Source organism: Melozone crissalis, unplaced genomic scaffold (genome assembly GCF_028551555.1).
Source record: "Melozone crissalis strain CALT ecotype California unplaced genomic scaffold, PUWL_Pcris_2 ptg000057l_1, whole genome shotgun sequence".
NCBI lineage: Eukaryota > Metazoa > Chordata > Aves > Passeriformes > Passerellidae > Melozone > Melozone crissalis.
The window spans coordinates 995,285-1,014,417 of NW_026535835.1; the positions used below are offsets into that span (position 1 = coordinate 995,285).

Here is a 19,133-nt window from a genome sequence, read left to right on the forward strand (position 1 = left end):
TGGGACAAAGCCCACTGGAGACTGTAATCCCTGAAAACCCTCCATCTTCCACTTCTGCTCTGCACACCTAGGTCGTACCACTCTGCAAACTCATAGTTTTGCTCCCAGCTGGGGTAAAACCTTCCTGGTGATGATGCTGTCCACACTCCCCTGAAAAATTGCTTTATGCCCACCCAGTTTCCCTAGTCCAGAGGGGAAGGCTGATCCACAAAAGGATTTAGGCACCAAATTAATAATTCCAATCCAGATGTCTTATATCCACAGCTCCAATTCAGTGGGCTCAAATGTTGACCTAGAACACTGAGAAGCTGAAACAACAAAAGAAGAGTAGGATCAGATGTCACTCTACAGGGTTTTTCTTGCAGACCTGCTGAGCAGGAGACAGAAGGAGATGATTTCCAAGGGCACTGGCTGTGACTATCAGACTCGTTCCATTAAATGCCCAGAGAGGGACTTTTACCGGACCATCACTGGGGAGTGCAACAACAGGTAGGATTTCTGTGTGGACAAGGTGAGTCTCTTTATTCTGACCCAGGGTAGGTGATTTGTGAAAGTGCCTTTCGAAAGGGCAAGAAGACTGAAATGCTCAGTTTAATGAGCCTATAACAGAGGATTCATTTCTACCTGTGCCTGTCAGGAAAAATATGTAACTTCTTTAAAATCTCTTTAAAACTTCTTTAAAAAAAGATTTGTGCCCACTTGCCCTTTAGATGCTGCTTTAGATGAAGGAAAGGATCTTGGGGTGGGGGCAGGTAAGAAGTTAGGAAAATTTTGAGGCTATGACTCAGCCTCTCATTTTGCTGGAGGCTACAGGAAATCATCCCTCCACTCTTCTGTAGGGACAATACTAATTTCCCCAGCTGATTTAGATTATAATATTCAGCTGTTGATGTATCTCTGTGATGAGTAAGGGTGGCAATCAAATAAGACTTTAATTCTTGGTCCTTCCAACTTTGTTTATTGTACATCGTTTATCTGAGAAAATTAGTTCTTCAGGGGTTTTTTTGCACAATTTTCCTCCAGGTTCAAAGCTGGGATCATTTATTTCCTGTTGTGCTTTTTAATTATTTTTTTTTTACCAGAAAATGACCAAATTTCTACACTGACAATAACAGTCAAGGCTCCTTGTCCTGCTGTGTCAGTGCCAGACCCCAAATCTGAGTTGGACTTGCATCCATTGTGCACCTGGCATGAAACAGATGTGCCAGATGTGATGACACAGCACAGCTCTGCAGTGGTGTGCGGGGAGCTCACACTCACTGGGGTTTTCCAGTCTGCTGCCCTGGAACCCGGAGCCTCCACCCCTACAGGGACAGCATTGTCTGTCTGCCCAGGAAGGGTATGGAGCCTCTTCCACCGGGGACATTCCAGAACTGTCTAGACACAGCCCTGTGCCATGTGGTCTGAGCTGACCCTGCCTGAGCAGGGACATGGGACCAGTGACTCCATTGTGGTCTGTTCCAGCTGACCCATTGTGGGGTTTTGTGTCCATGCTGATTTGAGGCCCAGGGTAGGCTTGTCCTTGACCTTGTTGGGCTGTCAGAGAGAAGGAGGGAGGCTTGAGGAATCCCTGTGGTGTTAATATTTTCCCAAGGATCTTGCTCAGCTTGAGGTGCACACCATGAAAATAATTTGCTTTCAAGGACAGTAATAACAATCAGAACAAGACCCTGGTGGTTCTGAGTCCTTAATATTTGATGGAATTGCTTCAGCTCTGGCACAGTCATTTTCCTAGGACATGCTTTTATTTCACAGCACATTGCTGTGAGCACTAGCTGCTTGTCTCCTTTTCCAGTGCAGAATCATAGAATCATTTAGGTTGGAAAAGGCGCCCAGGACCATCAAGCCCAACCTTTGACTCATTCCCACCTTATCAACTAGACCAGAACCCTGAGTGCCACATCATATAGACGTTGCCTGAGTTTTGTGCCCACAGGGCCACAGATCATTGGCTCAATCAGAATTCTTTTTCTTCTCAACACAAAATGCTGACTTTAGTAATTCAAACTTTTCAGAGCAGTGCAAGGCAACAACACAATGGCCACAGCTGCAGGCTGAAAGGGTCTGTGCAAAAACTTCCCCAAGGGGCAGCCTTGGCACAGATCCCCACAGAAGTGGAGAATCTTCATCTTTGCAAGCTTCCAGCCCCCAGCTGGACAAGACGTGGCCACCCTCACCATGCTGATGGCGCTGCTGTGAGTCTGATTTTGAGAGGGCAGTGAAGACAGAGGTGGTAGAGAGATTTAAATGCCAGGTAAAATTAATGCAGGTTTAACTGACAGACACAATAAATAGAGTGACAAAAAACGCCTTTTTTTAAAAAGTTTATTTTTCTCCACAGTCATAACCTTGGTACAATTTGCATTTTGGTGTTTTGCCAGTCTCATCCCTGTTACCAGCGTGTTCAGGCAAGGAATAAAGGGCTGTGAAATGTTGGTCTGTGCAAGGCTGCTGATGTTTGAAAAAATAACAGAAGTTGTTTTTCTGGTGATGCTGCAGAAATCACTCCCACCTGGGGTCCTCCAACCGCGCCTTCGTGCGCTGGCTCCCAGCCGTGTACGAAGATGGAGTGTCTGTTCCCAGAGGAGCAAGTGAAGGAAAGCGCTACAATGGATTCCCACTCCCGCTGGTGAGAGTTGTTATCCTAATCCAGCCATGAGGAAGGACACTGCCCTCAGTGCACCCATCAGGAAGGAAGCAGTGGCAATATCTGAAGTGTAAATTGCTTGATCTTAGGCAGCTTTTCCACAACTGAGTTATTGCTCAGGTTAATATTTTTTGTTGGAGACAGACATGAGAAAAAGGTTATGGACGCTTTCCTAAGCAGTCTCCAAAGTGTACATCCCAAGGATTGCTGCAGCCTGTGCTCAAGAACACCAGGTTTGTATAAAATACAAGGCTTGGGAGCTCCTCAGCCATGTCCTTGACTTTCTGGTGTTCGCAAACAAGTTTCAGCTGGAACGGGCTTTCCATGAAGCCAGGTTTGGTTGAAGGACTGTGTAGTCTAGTTTTACACTTGATTGGATGGAGCTGAGGAATGACATGGAGCTGTGTAATGCCATAACTCTTAGTAATTTATCTAAAATAATCTTGTGCATAATCTACCACTACCTGAAAGAACTAGTTGTGGGTTGGCCTCTTCTCCAAGGGAACAAGTGACAGGACAAGAGGAAATAGCTTCAAATTGTACTAGAGGAGGTTTAGGATATTAGGAAAGATGTGTCCAATGACATAGTGGTTAAGCATTGGAGCAGGATTTCCAGGGTAGTGGAGGAGTCAATCCCTGAAGGTGTTCAAAAACGGGTAGACGTGGTAATTCTCCATATGGTTTAGAGGGAGTGAGGATAATCGGTCAAAGGTTGATGATCTCAGAGGTCTTTTCTGACCTTCATGATTCTGTGATTCCAAGATGTCTCAGTGGGAGTTCAAGTGAGAGGCAACCCCTCCACCATGGCAGAGACAGTCACATTTTCATTTTGGTTTCCTGCAGGTTCGAAAAGTATCCAATGAGATTGCTCACACGGCTAACGAGAACATCACTGCAGACCGGCAGCTCTCGCTGGTCTTCATGCAATGGGGCCAGTGGGTCAACCACGACATAGACTTGGCCCCTGCCAGTGGGGAAGGAGCCAGCCTGGAGCTCCAGTGCCACACCAGCTGTGCCTTCAAGCCCCCCTGCTTCCCCATTAAGGTACCCTGACTCTCACCCGTCCCACCCCCTCTTACAGCAGCAAAAATGAAACCACTTTGGAAACCACTCAGGGCTTTCTGAGGCATCACTTGGCTTGTTCACTTTAGTTCCCCCCTGATGACCCGCGGGCACTGAGCCCTGACACCTGCATGCCGTTCGTGCAGTCGGCCTCCGCGTGCAGCCCCGGCGCGTTCCGGCGGGAGCAGCTCAACGCTGCCACGTCCTTCATCGACGCCAGCACCGTCTACGGCAGCGACGACGCCCTGGCCAGGAGCCTGAGGAACCTCAGCAGCCAGCTGGGCCTCATGGCCGTGAACCAGCTCTTCTGGGACGCGGGGCTGGAGCTGCTGCCCTTCGAGAACACGACGCACAGCGTTTGTGCGCTCACCAACAGGAGCGCCAACATCCCCTGCTTTAAAGCAGGTAAGGTGCAGCTGGGGGGGTTTCAGTGGGTCATGATGTTATGAATATGAACAAGGCCAAAGTTTCTCCACAGAAAGAGGTTCTCGTTTATTAAAATAGCTACAAGGAACGGAGTGCCCAGGATAAGCCCAGGCACCCACACAGCGAGCCAAAAACGAAACAGTGCGCTCACCCCAAGTGCACTGGGTTCTCCCAAACAAAAAGTATCCAAAAAGAAAAAGAACCCTGACCCATCTGACCGCCCCACATTTATAGTCCCCCTCGAGTCCAGGATTGGTGCATTTTGGATCCCCATGACGATTGGTCCATTTCCAGGCTTCTCATTGGTCTTTACCGCCGTTCATTCTGGACCAATCGTTTCTGCAGGGCTTCGAATGATTGGTCAGATGTTCCATCCAATCTCTCTTCGACCTTGCCTTGCCCCATCAGACCCCTGTTTCACCAAACCCTGGACCCTTCTAGCACATTCTAATAAGCCCCTCCCCTTTAACATAATACAAATAATATAACATAATTAATAAAATATAATTGAACTATATCCTATTTTAACTTAACTTAACTTTTACCTATAACAATGAAGTCAAAAAGGGACAAATATCTCTGTATGGAATCCTTGTAGGTCCCTTCCAACAGAGGATATTCTGTGATTCTGTGATATTTGAATGAGGCGCTTCAAGACATGACTACGTAAGGGAATCCTCCCCCCAGTTAGAAAAGAAAAATAATCAAGCAATAGTCGATTAATAAACATAAACATTATATTAACTTCCCAAAAAATTATAGCAATTTGTTCTTCCTTAATAGTCTTTTCAAAAACATGAGAAATTTTCACCAGAATAGCCACCAGTGTTTAAAACTCCTCTGAAGCTTTTTTTCATCCACCTAGAGTTCACCATTCACTTGAATGCCAATTGTCAGGTTGTCAGTGCTGACTGAGAAAGCTGGGGCTGTTCAGCCTGGAGAAGAGTGGGTTGTGTGGAGACCTCACAGCACCCTCCCGGATCTGGAGGGACTACAGGGAGCCTGGAGAGGGACTGCATTAGTAACTGTAGTGGGAGGACAAAGGGGTATGGCTTCACATTGAAAGAGAATAGATTAAATTAGATATACAGAAGAAATTCTTCCCTGTGAGGGTGGTGAAGCCTTGGCAAAAGTTGCCCAGAGCAGCTGTGGCTGCCCCATCCCTGGAAGTGTCCAGGGTGAGGCTGAATGGGGCTTGGAGCAACCTGGGGTACTGGAAGGTTGAAATGGGATGGGCTTTAAAGTCCCTTCCACTCTGTGATTCTATGATTCAGTTTTCACCCCAATCAAGACTAACAACTAAACACTCTTAAGAAATCTAGTTAATCAATTAAATAACTAACCCACTCTACATCAGAAGAAAAGTCTAGACTAGTATGAAATTAAAAAAAACTAAAGACAAACACAGAACTTATTCAAATTTGAAGTGATCCATCACAGGAATAACATTTAAAAAACATTATAAATATGAAGCTTGCAAAATCAATCATAAGGGTACAGAGTGTTCTCATTTCCTCATTCTCTGCCTGTGAGAAGGGCTCCTTGCTGAGTGAGGAGATGCTCAGTGCTTCTTCCATCATCTCACAGAGGGTCTTCAGTGAGTGCCCTCCAGTTTTCATAGAATCACAGAAGGGTTTGGCATGGAAGAGAACTTAGAGACCATCTTGTTCCACCTCCTGTCATGGGCAGGGACACCTTTCACTGTCCCAGGTTGCTCCAAGCCCCATCCAGCCTGGCCTTGTGCACCTCCAGGGATGGGGCAGACACAGCATTATTGCCAGAAACATCACCACTTGTTACTTGACTGTCCTAACACAAAAACTTGCTGCTGAAATTGAAAGCAATGTACAAAATTCATAAAATATTTTCATTTTAGGTGACAAACGGGTGACAGAAAACCTGGGACTCTCTGCAATGCACACTCTCTTTGTCCGAGAGCACAATCACCTGGCTAGGGAGCTGAGGAAATTAAATCCTCACTGGGATGGGGAAAAGCTTTACCAGGAGAGTCGAAAGATTGTGATTGCCATAAACCAGGTACTGATTACTCTTAACTGTTTATCATCCACAAACTTAGAAATGGTTTTTCCGTCAGGCAAAAGGATGAAAATGTTTTGCCAAATCAGTGGAGTTATTTGTGGAAGTTGGAAACTGTGAATGAGGACAGTCCATCTGAGACAGCATGGATATCCAGAGCTTTTTTATGAGCCATGCTACTGATCTATCAATTATATATTATATTATTATATTAATGCATAAATTAATTATTAGGTAAAATAATTTCACATTTTAAAATAATTTCTATCCATTATACCAAACTTATTCCATTGCTACAGCTCTTTTTTCTGAAGATTTTAATGAATTCTGCTGCAGAGTGTCCATGTTCATTCTCTGCAGTTGACTTCTGATCCCATTTCTGTTGCAGCTGCTGGTAACTTGCTGTGCTATTGTGGTTTTTCAGATCATAACATACAGAGATTACCTCCCACTCCTGCTGGCTGAGGAGACCAGCAGGTGGATCCCTTTGTACAGTGGTTACAATGAAAAGGTGGATCCGAGGGCCTCAAATGTTTTCTCCCTGGCTTTCCGATTCGGCCACACGTCTGTGCAGCCTTTTGTGTCTCGTTTGAATGAGAGCTTTCAGCCTTTGTGCTCCTCCTCCCACGTCCCTCTGCATTTGACCTTCTGTGCTCCATGGAGAATTGTAATGGAAGGTAAGAACACGGAGCAGTGGTTCTGGTCTGGTCCTGGGGTGGAGATCAGCTGGTCATGCACACGGAATCACAGAATCCCAGAATCATTTAGGTTGGAAAAGATTTACAAGACCATCAAGTCCAACCTGTGACCCCCGCCTTGTCACCCAGCCCAGAGCCCTGAGCAGCATTTCAGTCACTCCTTGGACCCCTCCCTCCCAACTCAGCAAGACACGACAGTGGAGCGTTGGACATCCACTCGGACGGTGCAGCTGCTCCCGTGCTCCAGGAGGCAGGAGACTCCCTGTGCCAAATGTCCATCCACCAAAGTCAATGCCAATCAAAGCTCTTATATCCCCCTATAACCAGGAGACATGGACAGAGGGTGATGCATCCAGTTTAACTGAACTAAAGCAGCATCATTCCTTCCTAGAGGTGCCCATCCCTCTTCCTTGCTCTTACTGGCGTTATGGGGTCCTGCTATTACACAGCTGAGATCTCCAGATAAGTCTTTCTGAGGAAGACTGAGATCTCTTCCAAAATGGGTTAACTAGTCATGAGAAATATAATTACAGTAGTGCAGCCAATTTTCCTGGTTTTGCTCATACTGTCTCCTTAATTGTTATGAAAAAGATGTGGACTGTCAGACATTATGCTATCACTACATTTAATGTTCTAATAAATGTCTGTCAACTAATAGTGAATTACAAGCAAAATTCATTGCAAAACCTAAAACCTTGGACAGACCCCGAAGCACCAGGACATAATGGAGCCTGGCAGGCTGAGGAGCAGACTTAGAAAGGGACTGGTGGATGGCAAGTGGATTTAGGAGTGTGGAAGGAAAGCTAAGGGATGGGGGGGGATAAGGAATTTAGTTACTATGTGGGGCTTTATTTACTGGCACCTGCAGACATGTACAGGTTCATACAGGTAGCCCTGTGAGGGTGCCCAGAGCAGCTGTGGCTGCCCCAGCCCTGGAAGTGTCCAGGGCCAGGCTGGACAGGGCTTGGAGCAACCAAGCTGGGACAGTGGAAGGTGTTCCTGCCCATGGCACGGGTGGAATGAGAGGGGCTTTAAGGTCCTTTCCAACCCAAACCACTGTGTGATTCTATGATTCTGTGATTCCATATACATATGGTGAAATGAAAATGTGAAGCTGAAAACCCCACCCAGCCCATAGTAGACTGTTTCAGCTGCATGAAAGAGATCACCAAAGCTGCACCTTGGCACAAAAAATCTTTCCTTGCTTTGAAATGGCTGCAGGAGGCATCGACCCCCTGATCCGAGGCATGGTTGTGGACCATGCAAAACTGATGAAACAGAACCAGCTGCTCATTGAGGAGCTCCAGGACCACCTCTTTGAACAGACAGAGGTGATGGGTCTGGATCTAGGAGCCATGAACATGCAACGGGGGAGAGACCATGGCCTTCCAGGTAAGGAGACACAAGTCCACACCTCCTGTGAATAAGACCTTTTTTCCTTGTTCTGCTTATTCCATGAATGAATTAAGCTTTTTCTATACTAATGGGAAGAACCCATTGATTTGAGGGTGAAGGATGGACAGACAGTCAAGCTCAGGGAATAAGAGGTTTCTGTATGATAAAAATCTTTTTGTAAGACATACGACAAGGAGAAAAGGCTTAGAAATCAAAGATGATATTGGGGATAATGTAAGAAAGTGGGTGAGAGACTGAACGTAGAGACACAAGTGACCAAATTAGGCTTTCACATGGGCTTGGACACCTGCCCTGTGATTTGTTGTTTGCCCACAACCTTGTCTTGTGTCCCAGACAAGCCAGAGTCCTGAGCAGAAGCGACTTGCACCCACACGTGGGACTGCCCGAGGTGCTAGAGAAGAACAGGTGCTTTTGGATTAAACACAACCAAATTTCTTCTTTTCTAAGAATTTGATCCTAGAAATTTTGCCTCCCAAAGCTGCAAGGACTGATGCATTCACCCACAGCAGTAGAAAGATTTAACCAACAGGATGAGGTGTAGTCACAAAGATGACCCAAACTGTTTGTTTAGTGTACATATGAGAAAATATTTGAAAATGTGACATTTGTTGGGACTGCCCAGACAATAGTGCCTTCCAGATCCTTTAATACAATGAGAAGAAGCAGGCAGTTCTCATGGGCCAAGAAAGGTGCTGTGGAGATGTGGTGGTGAGTCCTGGTCATCTGCTGCTCCTGCTTTTGCAGGTTACAATGCCTGGAGGGGCTTCTGTGGGCTATCCCAACCCCAAACTGTAGAAGAACTATCTGAGGTACTGGGCAATCCCAAACTGGCCAAGAAGTTCATGAATGTGTATGGGACACCGCACAATATTGACCTGTGGATTGGGGCAGTTGCAGAGCCCGTGGTTCCCCAGGGCAGAGTGGGGCCCCTCCTGTCCTGCATTATTGGCACCCAGTTCAGGAACCTGCGAGATGGGGACAGGTGAGAGATACATTCCTGTGGCGTTTTTTAGGGGGTAAATGCTAACATTTCCTGTGACACACTAATCCAACCCATTCACAGCACTCCAGGGAGTGCTCCCAGCCAGGCTCATCCCTTAATTTCAGCCCAGTTGCCAAAGGACTGTTTTTGTCAGCCTGTTTCTCTAGATTCATGTGGCTGGGGAGTACCAGCTCCAGATCATGGGGGATCTGCTGTGGCCTCTGCCTGAGGTTTTTTTTGCTCTCAGGGCATAAATCCCTGCATCCCAGCAGTCTGGTGATGCTGTGTGGAAGAGGCAGGCTCTCTGTACTGGCAGAACCCAGATCTGCCTACACTGGAGATGCCTTTTCTAAAGTGGTGTTCCTAGGGAAAATGGATTAATGACCATTCAGACTCACCTTGGTCAGGTTCTCAGCAAGTAGCCAGAGATTATAAACTGCTTCTGAAAATTTCATTGCAGATTCTGGTGGGAAAACCCAGGAGTTTTCACTCCACAACAGTTGCAAGCATTGAGAAAAATCTCAGTGTCAAGGGTGATCTGTGACAATACTCATATCAAAAAGATACCCAGGGATGTGTTCAAGATCAACACTTATCCTGAGGACTTCACTGATTGCCAAGAGATTGATGTGCTCGACCTCTCATCCTGGAAAGATGAGCCTGAGAGTGCCACAAAAGGTACCAGTGGTCTAAGACCTGTCAAAAATAATAAATGCACTATTAGGTCTTTTCCACACCTAAAAAATTGAAAGAATTAAGGTTTCCACAATGATTCTACCCCCAAAAGACGATGACTGTCCTTTTAGCTACACTCAGACAGCACTGGAGGCAGAGGTGCTGTTAACTGGTTTTCCAGGCAATCCATCACTTTCATCACACCTTATTCCCTGCCTCTTCCTTTCAAGCAGATGGGAAATCCCTCAAAATCCAGACTGTTCTGGACCTTGGGAATGTGTCCTCTAAAGACCTTATTTCATAGTCATTTCTGACAGGAAAGGTGTTGATGAAAAAGCAACTAGAATTAGCCAACCTGCTCCCAAGTCTTACTGTGCTGCTCCAAGCTCCTGCTCTCTCCTCATCTTCCCCAAACCTTTAAATCAGTTTAAGGTATATCTGGAGTAGTTTTGATACTGTATGGCCTCACACACCAATAGCTGAACAAAGCTGATCAAAGGTGTGCCACAGTAAAACAATGTCTTTGTCAGAGATGTGGACACTCAGGGTCCTACTAAAACACTCTTGACTATGGGTCTCCCAACTGAAATGATGTGGAGAGGCTTGAAGAATGCACTGTACTGGATTGGATTATTTTTCCTTCTGACAACCCATTTATAGATGATCACAATACCTAGGGATCACCTACACTGTCCTTCTGCAAGGCACAGACAACAAAGCATCTCCATGCAGTTCCTGTATTGAGTTTGAGTAACTATTTGAGGGAAACACTGTTGTTTAAGACAGATATTTGCACTTAAAGGCTAAATCATGGTGGCTTCACCTCATTCTTTAGGATATGAGTCCAGCTTACCTTCCCTCTATACAACAGAGTTTTTTTCATTTCTTTTTTTATCATATTTTTATGGTCACTAAAATGTGCTGAGCTGCTTCCAGTGGCTCTTTTCTCATCAGGCTTGGGGGAAGTCAAAGTGTTTGTGTAACCCAGAGAGAGTTAAATTCCAGGGCTAACAGCAGTTGTTAGAAGTTTAACCTTTTGAAATGTCAAGAAATTCTCCCAAACCACTCATTCTAAGGCTGGAAGGACCACAATGTCTCAGAGGCGCAAGGATACAGGGATGAGAAAAAGGTGGAAAAAACTAGTAGTGTATCCAGGAAAGACTTTGTGCCTCTCAGCAGCTTTTTCTTGCTTTATTTTTCTTGCTTTTTATTTTCTTGCTTTATTTTTCTTGTAGTTTCTAATCCTACTCATCAGACCAGCGTTGGAAACCCCTGATGGTGGCACTGAGCTGCTCCTGGGAAACTCCTGCCTGGACATCACGCTCCAGTGGCTGCTGCTGACTGAACATCAGCACATGGTTTCCCAGAGGGAAGCTCAAGACTATGCATTCTGTTTTATTTACTGTAATGTGATTTTTAAAAAAATATAATTTCTTTGAAAAAAACTTCCAGTAATGTAAGTCTTCAGATGAAAGGGCAATGATATTTTATTTTCTGTTGCCCTAAAGAATTGATCAGAGGCTTTCTGACTCTCTAAAAGTGTAATTATGACAAGATTTTTTACTTTCCATCCTGAATGGGCGTCAAACCTGCATGCTGGCATGCTTGCATTGCAAAATCAAACTCCTTATCCTTTTACCTGCTCAGAAATTAGCACATTCATGTAATCTTCACCAAAACTTTTCCAATCTCCTGGTTTTGCACAAGAGAAGGAGCTGTTTAGGCTGCTTCTAATCAGCAGTGAGATTTCAGCATTTGAAGTCACTGAAGCATGGCAGGTGCATCTTGAAGCTTTGAAACAAGTTTTATTAAAATCCTGCAGTGAATCTGTGTGGTTTGGGTATTCTGGGCAGTAATAAAACACATCCTTGTGCACTCACCTACAGTTGGCATCAATGACAGGCTGGGGACAGAGGGGTTGGAAATCCTTCTATCAGAAAAGGGCCTGGGGGAGCTGGTTGACAGTGGCTGAACAAGATCCCAAGTGTGTCCAGGTGGGCAAGAGCCCAATGGCACCTGGGCTGTGCCAGACACACTGTGACCAGCATGACCAGGGCAGTGCCTGTCCCCATCTGGCACTGCTGAGACCTCACCTCAAATTCTGCGTTCAGTTTTGGGCCTCTCACTGCAGAGAGGACATTGAGGGGCTGGAGCATGGCCATGGCAGGGAATGAAGCTGGGAAAGGTCTGGAGCCCCAGGAGGGGCTGAGGGAGCTGGGCAGGGGCTCAGCCTGGAGCAAAGGAGGCTCAGGGGGCCCTTGTGGCTCTGCACAGCTCCTGACAGGAGGGGACAGCCGGGGGGGTCGGGCTGTGCTCCAGGGAACAGGGACAGGAGCAGAGGGAACGGCCTCAGGCTGGGCCAGGGCAGCTCAGGGGGGACAGCAGCAGGAATTTCCCCATGGAAAGGGGGCTCAGCACTGCCAGGGGCTGCCCAGGGAGGTCTGGAGTGCCCATCCCTGGAGGGGTCCAAGGAAGGGCTGGAGGTGGCACTCAGAGCTCTGGGCTGGTTGAGAAGGTGAGGATCAGTCACAGGTTTGACTCCATTGATCCTAGAGGGCTTTTCCAACCTTAATGATTCTGTGAATATGTGTGTGATTCTGTGTAAGTCACAACTGTGCCCAAAACAGTCTTTGGCTATGGTTCATAGCAGCACAAAAAAAGCAAATCACATCGTGGCTGGTGGGCATCCTCTGACAGAGAAAACAGAAGGTTGGACTCAGAAATCAGGAGCTGCAGTTCCCAGTGTGTGTTTGAAAGATATAAAGATTGTGCTAAAAGTCATGAGGTTATCATAGAATCATCACAGAATTGCAGAATCAGTAAGGCTGGAAAAGCACTCCAAGATCATCGAGTCCATTAACCCAGCACAGCCAGGTCAACAGCTAAACCATGTCCCTAAGCACCAGATACACACATCTTTTGAACAGTTCCAGGGAATAGAACAGGGAACAGTTCCAGTTCCATCTGGGTATAGCAAGGATATTAGGCAGCATACTCCTGCAATTTGCCTCTGGTTTCTGAGCCCCCAGACATGTCCCTCTTGCACTTTGAAGATGTGCTCAGCCCTGAAAGCAAAATCTTCCACAGCTTAAAAGGAAAGCTAAATATGCCAAAGAAACCACCAAGCCCTGTAGACACATGTAAGGTCTTTAATTCCCCTCTCCCAAAGCTGCCTTGGTTTCTGTCTCTCATGGCAGAGGCACCTCTCAAATCCTCCCCATGGAAGAAGAAGAAAACAGCACCATCTCCTGAGTGTATTCCAGGGCAATGTGGGCAAACCTCAAACCCCAGAACAGCCACTTCCCAGGCAGCATGGTCACAGGCTTAGGATCAGTGCTTCCACCTTGTTGGATCTGAACAGGGAAAGGTGGTTATAAGCAGGCAGCAATGATGACAGGAAGGGCCCAGCTCTGCCTGGGGTCCAGCTGGTGGGACATTCTCAGCAATATGATTACACAGAAATGTCCAGCTGTCCACTGTGTGTCTGTCTCACTGGGTGGCAGCGAGAGTGGTGTTCTCTAGGAGGAACTAAGAACATTCCCGTTGGAAGCTTCTCTTCTTGGTGAAGAAGGCTCTTCTTTACCTGTCTCTGGTTTGTCAGTGTTGCAATCCACAATTGTCTCTGTTGCCAGACCTTCCTGTGGTTGTCATGGCCTCCCCTCCACTGCAGCACACACAGCTGGAGCTGGAAGATGGGATTGCTAATGGGAAGCTCCATTGGTCATTCCCGATATGCCCTGGTAGGCAGAGAGCATGGAGTCACGGACCTGCTCCGTCAGCTTGGGAACATCGTCTGGGCCCAGGCCCAGCGTCTCCACTTCGGGCAGGATCTGGATGATCATCTTTCCTGGAAGAACATGAGATGGAGAAAAAAAACCCCACGAGTGGTATGGATGAGCCAGAGGCAGCACAGCAGGAGGGTTGGTGCCAACCAAGGAAATGCTCTCATTCCCACCCCAGTGGTGTGGGAGCCCAGTCACATCCCAAATGTACACAGCAAAAACCCAGCCTGGGCTTTTCCCATCCACTGAGAGCATACAAATCATAAATATGGAAAGAGGTGAATCTCTCCTCCAACACAATGCAGTATAGGATGGGTTTCATATAGGATAGGTTTTCACAGTGTCTGTTCATATAGGATAGGTCACAGAGTCTGTCTAGATCATGAGCAAAGAGAAGATGTTTAATACAACACATCCAAACTGGCTGTGCTCTCTCTATGTATACCAAATCTAGCATGGTCCCTCCTTCTAGAAACACACTTTGGGATGGGAGAAATTGTGGCCAGGATTCCATGGTATGTTAGATTTCTCTGGGGAAGCACCTAAGCAATGGACTGGTGTAAACTGGAAGAACATACTGGGGAGCTGCCACCATGCTCTTCTGTTCTGGCACCGAGAGTTCCCACTTTGGGCCAGTGGAGACAAGACAGTGCCTGCACAGACAGGAACCTGGGGATCTGGGGAGAGCCTGTGATGTGTTATAATGTTCTTGCATGGCTTAACACGTGTGCCTGGAAAGAGATCCAGCAGTCCTGTCAGCAGAACTGTGGGAAGGAGGCAAAACAAGCGTAGAGAACTTCACAAAAGAAAATGGTTTGTCATGTTGGATGGGGCTTGGAGCAATCTGGTCTAGTGGAAGATGGTAAGGTGTGGAATGAAATGAGCATCAAGTCCCTTCCAACATAAACCCTTTTGTGATTACATGATTCTGTGTTACCTGCCTGCACACCTTACACCCAAAGCCAGGCTGGTACTTCACTTCACTTGCTCCTGCTAAAAGATCAGAGTGATGACAAGGCTGTGCTAAAAATTCAGGTCTCTTGGGAGCAGACTGCCAGCAAGCACCAGACACGTTCCATGAATGACAGTGTCCAACACAGGCACAGAGCCAGGCCTTCAGTGCAGCCAGAGCACTGCAGCACAGGGAGCTGTCCTGACCCACGGAGCTGCTCGGCTTGCAGGAATCTTGACCACCATCTTCAGAATCAGCTCTGGCAAAACTTCCAGATGGGAAAAGTGGAAAAGTACAAGGATTCTTTCTTCAGCAGTTCAGGTCCTGACTGTTTAACAGCCATTTGGAAAATGGCTCAGAGATCTGCTGATAGTGGAATTAGCTAACCATGAATTTCCAGGGTGACTGAAGTTGTATAGAAGCAAATATACATGTGGCTGCAGAAAGTCTTTCTTAAATACCTCAGGAAATTCTTGGAATCTCCATCCTTGGAGTAAATACATTTTCTGGACTGGTCACAAAGCTAACTCATCTGTCTTTAGACCTGGCCTTGCTTAAAGCAAAATGTTCAGCTTCTTCCAAGATCCCTCTGCCCGAGGTTATCCTCTGATTTCCCAGAGCATGGATGTGAAGGAAAAGGAGGAGTCTGGCAGAATCCCTGGTCATGGTCCTATTGACTCTCAAGTGGGGGAACACTTCCAGATCGAAAAGACTTTTGCGTGTGAACAGGGAGAGGATAAACCCAGCAGATGAAAGATGACCGGAAACGCAATTCCATATTTATCATTTGCACCACTCTGTCTTTCCAGGTGTCTGCCTGCCAGGGAATGACTACACCCAGGCCCAACAATGGGAGGAATGAGAATTTCAGATATAGATCCTCCCCTTAAGGAACACCAGGGATGGCCTGGGAAAGAGTGGCAAGTGGCAGAAGTCCATTTTAAGATGGGTGGTAGCTAAGGGAGAGAAGGAACATGATGGGTTACTTTTCTCTGTTGGTATTTGTACCATATTTTTCTGCATTTTCCTTCTGAAGTCCAAGACCTGTGTTATTTTTCCCCCTAAAATTTTATCAGTGGCCAGTTGAAATTTTTGTTACTATAAATGTTTCCTAGCTCTCCATGCACCTGCAGATCCAAGGGCAGTCGGGGGGGGGGGGGGTCAGGGGCAGGACTCTGCTGCTTCTCCAAGTTCTCTTGGACAGGTATTGGACAAGCAGTGAGAAATCCAAGGGGAGAGGAAAAAGTGATGCCTGAAATGTCCCATTTCACCCCAAGAAGACAGAAACTGCTGTTTTCTGGGTGCCATCTCCATATTAAATGTGGTCCTCTGCCCACCCTAGTCATGGCTCTAAGGACTGAGCTTACATGACCACTCCATTCTTTGCCCCAGGTCATCCTCACCTGGTGTAAATTTCTTCTCCTTCTGGTTGTAGAAGTTGTTGTAGGACGACAACACTACAGGAATAATGGGGACCTGGAGGGGAGGCAGTCTACAGTGAATATGCACATCTCCTTATCCTTTCTCCAAAATTCAACTAATGTTTTCAGGGCAATTCTGCACCTTGTTGATAATTATCACCATCAGTGTCACAGCAGACACTCAGAGGATTATTTGAATATTTAGATCATTTAACTGTATCATCCCATGTCCTTGCCACTGGATTTTGAATTTTCATCTCTGCATTTAGGCCAACAACAGTGGATTGTCAAATTTCTATCTGCAGAGGCCAGCTCAGCAGAAACTTCCCTATGGAAGTCCAGGGCTCTTGTCAAGGTCCCCCCACTTTTATCCCAAGCTGTAACAGAGGTTTTTCACTTGTCTCTCTGTTTCTGAAACAGACCCCTCCTGTGCCACCTGCAAACCCCGAGGGCTTCTGGATATGTACACAATCCATAGGGAAGCCAGGGACCAGTACCCTGGTTTGCTGGTGGACCACAGGAGGCAAATCACACTCCAGGGGCAGAAGGAAGGTGGGTCTCACCTGGGCTTTCACAGCCAGCTGGAAGGCCCCACGTTTGAAGGGCAACATGGAGCCACCATGGTTGCGAGTTCCTTCAGGGAAGATCAAGACACGCAACTGCAGGAAGGAGAAGACATTAGGGCAGAAGGACCTCCAGGTACAATTCTAAGCCACTGCAGAGGGTCGGTGCCCTGGGGCTCATCTCTGTACCCCTGACCTCCCTTAATGGGCACAGAGCACACTGATGCTCTCACTCTGTTCTGCTCAGTGCCCAGCCCAGAGACAAAGATCTCTTTCCACCCACATTCAGATTCCTGTTTTCCAGTGGCTCCTCATTGGACTCCTCCCCACTCACATTGTCCTTGTGCAGGGAGTGTGCCACCTCTGTCAGGGTGCCAATGGACTCTTCCCTCCTCTTGCGGTCAATGAAGATGACCCCTGAGAGCCAGCAGGCCAGGCCGAACGTGCCCATGTACAGGATCTCCTTCTTTGCAATGGGCACACAGCGCCTGGGCAGTATCTCCATCATCACTGCAAGGGGACAGCCAGAGCAGAACAAATCATCACCTGCACTCAGGACTCCTCTAGATTCTGGGCAACAGCCCTCTGCTCTAGGGAGTGCCATGCCTGAAGCTTCATAGAATCCCTGGGGAATTTTGGGGTGCTCCCGACCATCCACTCAGGACTGGCACTGAAGGAGAGCAGCTATGAGAGGGCTGTGGTCAGCTGAGAGCCTTGTCCCCATTCCCTTGGAGAGGGTGAAGCTGATGTAGCTTGAAAATGCCTCTGGTACCCTGGAGACCAGCCCTGGCTTGGGGCTGGCTGGTGAAGGGCTCTGTAGCAGCCACTCCTGCCCTTCTGCCTGCCTGGAGCAGGAGGCAGGATCACCACATACCCAGGATGTCAAGGGAGGTCTGGTGATTCAGCACCAGGACAAAAGGTTTCTTTGTCCTGAGGTTCTCCTTGCCCTTCACCACTATCTGAATGCCAAAGATGTATTTGAGTGGCATGGTCAATATGCGCAAAAACCTGGAAAAGAGGAGTGGAAATTAGCCAAAGAGATGTTGAAATTTGGGACCAAACTTTGCATCCAAGCCAGCCCACCTCACACTCTGCTTCTGCTGGTTTCCCACTGACATGCATTTGACCATGACTTGGAGAACAATTAGTGTCCCTCTGCAGCTAATTATTTAATTACAGAAGACAAATACACCTTGCAGGTTTCCCTCAAGCCACATGACCCACAAATGACCCAGCAACTACAGCTTCAGAAGTTCCACAGATCAACCAAATATTAGATAATGCCCAGATTCACAGCACACCTTCGCACTCTGCTTTTCTCCCCACCTTGCTGGTTTGGGAATAGGGCTGCAGTAAACATGTGCCTAACCTTGCTGGCTGTGGAAAGAGAGGGATTTGCCTTTAGATGACATTAGCCTGCAATATTGGAGTCTTATTTGAAGAGATATTGCTAAAATAATATAAAAATAATCAGGCACCAAAGTTAAGAGGTAAACAAAATTTCTCAAAGCAAAAGGCTGATGCTCAGTTTGGAGATATGAATTCCCTCTGAAGCATAAATGGAATAGCAAGTCCTGCTTCTGCAGTACTTCAGGAGGGTTCAAGCACTGTGGTACCATGTAGCAGAGTCATCTTTTTATCCTCACTCAGCCCAGGTTCCTGATTGCCACCACTGATCACTCCTGCTCATGCAGTCTCCAGGTGAGAGCACATCTTAGAGAGTCTGAATAGAATCTGGAGAGATAGGATGGGCAGCTATGGGATGGGCTGGGGGACCGCCAGACCTGGGACACCAGGCTGTCACTGAGCTGATGGGAACACCAGTGCCCATGCAGGGGCCAGCACTGCACCATGGTGATGTCTCAGGTGTGCACTGGCCCAGAGTAGAAAATGGGAAGAGCCCCTGGCGTGGCTTTCACAACACAAGTTAGTAATAGAGTGCTTAGCCATGGGGAAGAGGGAAATATAGCTCCAAAGACCAGATGAGAGAGCTCTAGTAAAAACAGCAATATGTATTCCATCCAGGTTGTTGGCATTACCTGCTTTGGCAAATCTATGTCACCTTTTACATCCTTTCTTTCCCTAATTTGTTATTATTTTTATCAACCCCAAACCACTATTAAAACCCACACCCCTTCTCTGAATTACAGAGTCTCTCATCTCCCCAGAACATTACAAAACTGATCCCTCCCCTCCCCAGCACACCCCCAGGACCCTCCAAATCAAAGCACTGGACAGAGTGGACTCTATCCATGCTCAGGGCAGAAACGAGCCACAGACAACTTACATCATGTTTTCCACGTTACGTCCACGAGGAATACTGAGGATGGCAACTGCAATGCCTATGGTGAAGAGCCACAACTTATAAAAGGTCGCCTTGCAGAAGAATCTGAATGCAGGTTTCACCTGGTAGAGGACTAAAAAGGCAATGAGTAGACAGGTAAAGGGGTAGTGAAGGAAGAAAAGCTCCAT

At 47.0% G+C, this 19,133-nt stretch overlaps 2 protein-coding genes across 2 annotated transcripts; one reads left to right on the forward strand and one right to left on the reverse strand.

Moving 5' to 3' along the window:
- Positions 1–337: 337 nt before the first annotated feature.
- On the forward strand, positions 338–11,219 carry LOC128944147 (myeloperoxidase-like). Its single transcript, XM_054287278.1, has 10 exons — positions 338–489; positions 2,500–2,629; positions 3,491–3,691; positions 3,799–4,114; positions 6,012–6,172; positions 6,597–6,849; positions 8,092–8,262; positions 9,031–9,268; positions 9,729–9,946; positions 11,179–11,219. Exons 1-10 carry the CDS (start codon positions 338–340, stop codon positions 11,217–11,219), a joined length of 1,881 nt encoding a protein of 626 aa, XP_054143253.1.
- Positions 11,220–13,644: 2,425 nt separating this feature from the next.
- LOC128944239 (1-acyl-sn-glycerol-3-phosphate acyltransferase alpha-like) lies at positions 13,645–19,133 on the reverse strand. Its single transcript, XM_054287421.1, has 6 exons — positions 18,949–19,133; positions 17,536–17,669; positions 16,996–17,171; positions 16,662–16,757; positions 16,081–16,153; positions 13,645–13,790 (listed from the first exon to the last, which is right to left on the reverse strand). The coding sequence occupies exons 1-6, from the start codon at positions 19,131–19,133 to the stop codon at positions 13,645–13,647; spliced, it is 810 nt and encodes a 269-aa protein (XP_054143396.1).

Coding starts and splice junctions, on each gene's coding strand:
- LOC128944239 (XM_054287421.1), bottom strand. CDS start 19,133: ATGGAGCTTTTCTTCCTTCACTACCCCTTTACCTGTCTACTCATTGCC. Junction 17,172..17,535: donor GACCTCCCTTGACATCCTGG/GTATGTGGTGAT, acceptor GTCCCCTTGCAG/TGATGATGGAGATACTGCCC. Junction 16,154..16,661: donor AGCTGGCTGTGAAAGCCCAG/GTGAGACCCACC, acceptor CCTCCCCTCCAG/GTCCCCATTATTCCTGTAGT.
- LOC128944147 (XM_054287278.1), top strand. CDS start 338: ATGTCACTCTACAGGGTTTTTCTTGCAGACCTGCTGAGCAGGAGACAG. Junction 4,115..6,011: donor CATCCCCTGCTTTAAAGCAG/GTAAGGTGCAGC, acceptor TTTTCATTTTAG/GTGACAAACGGGTGACAGAA. Junction 6,173..6,596: donor TTGTGATTGCCATAAACCAG/GTACTGATTACT, acceptor GTGGTTTTTCAG/ATCATAACATACAGAGATTA.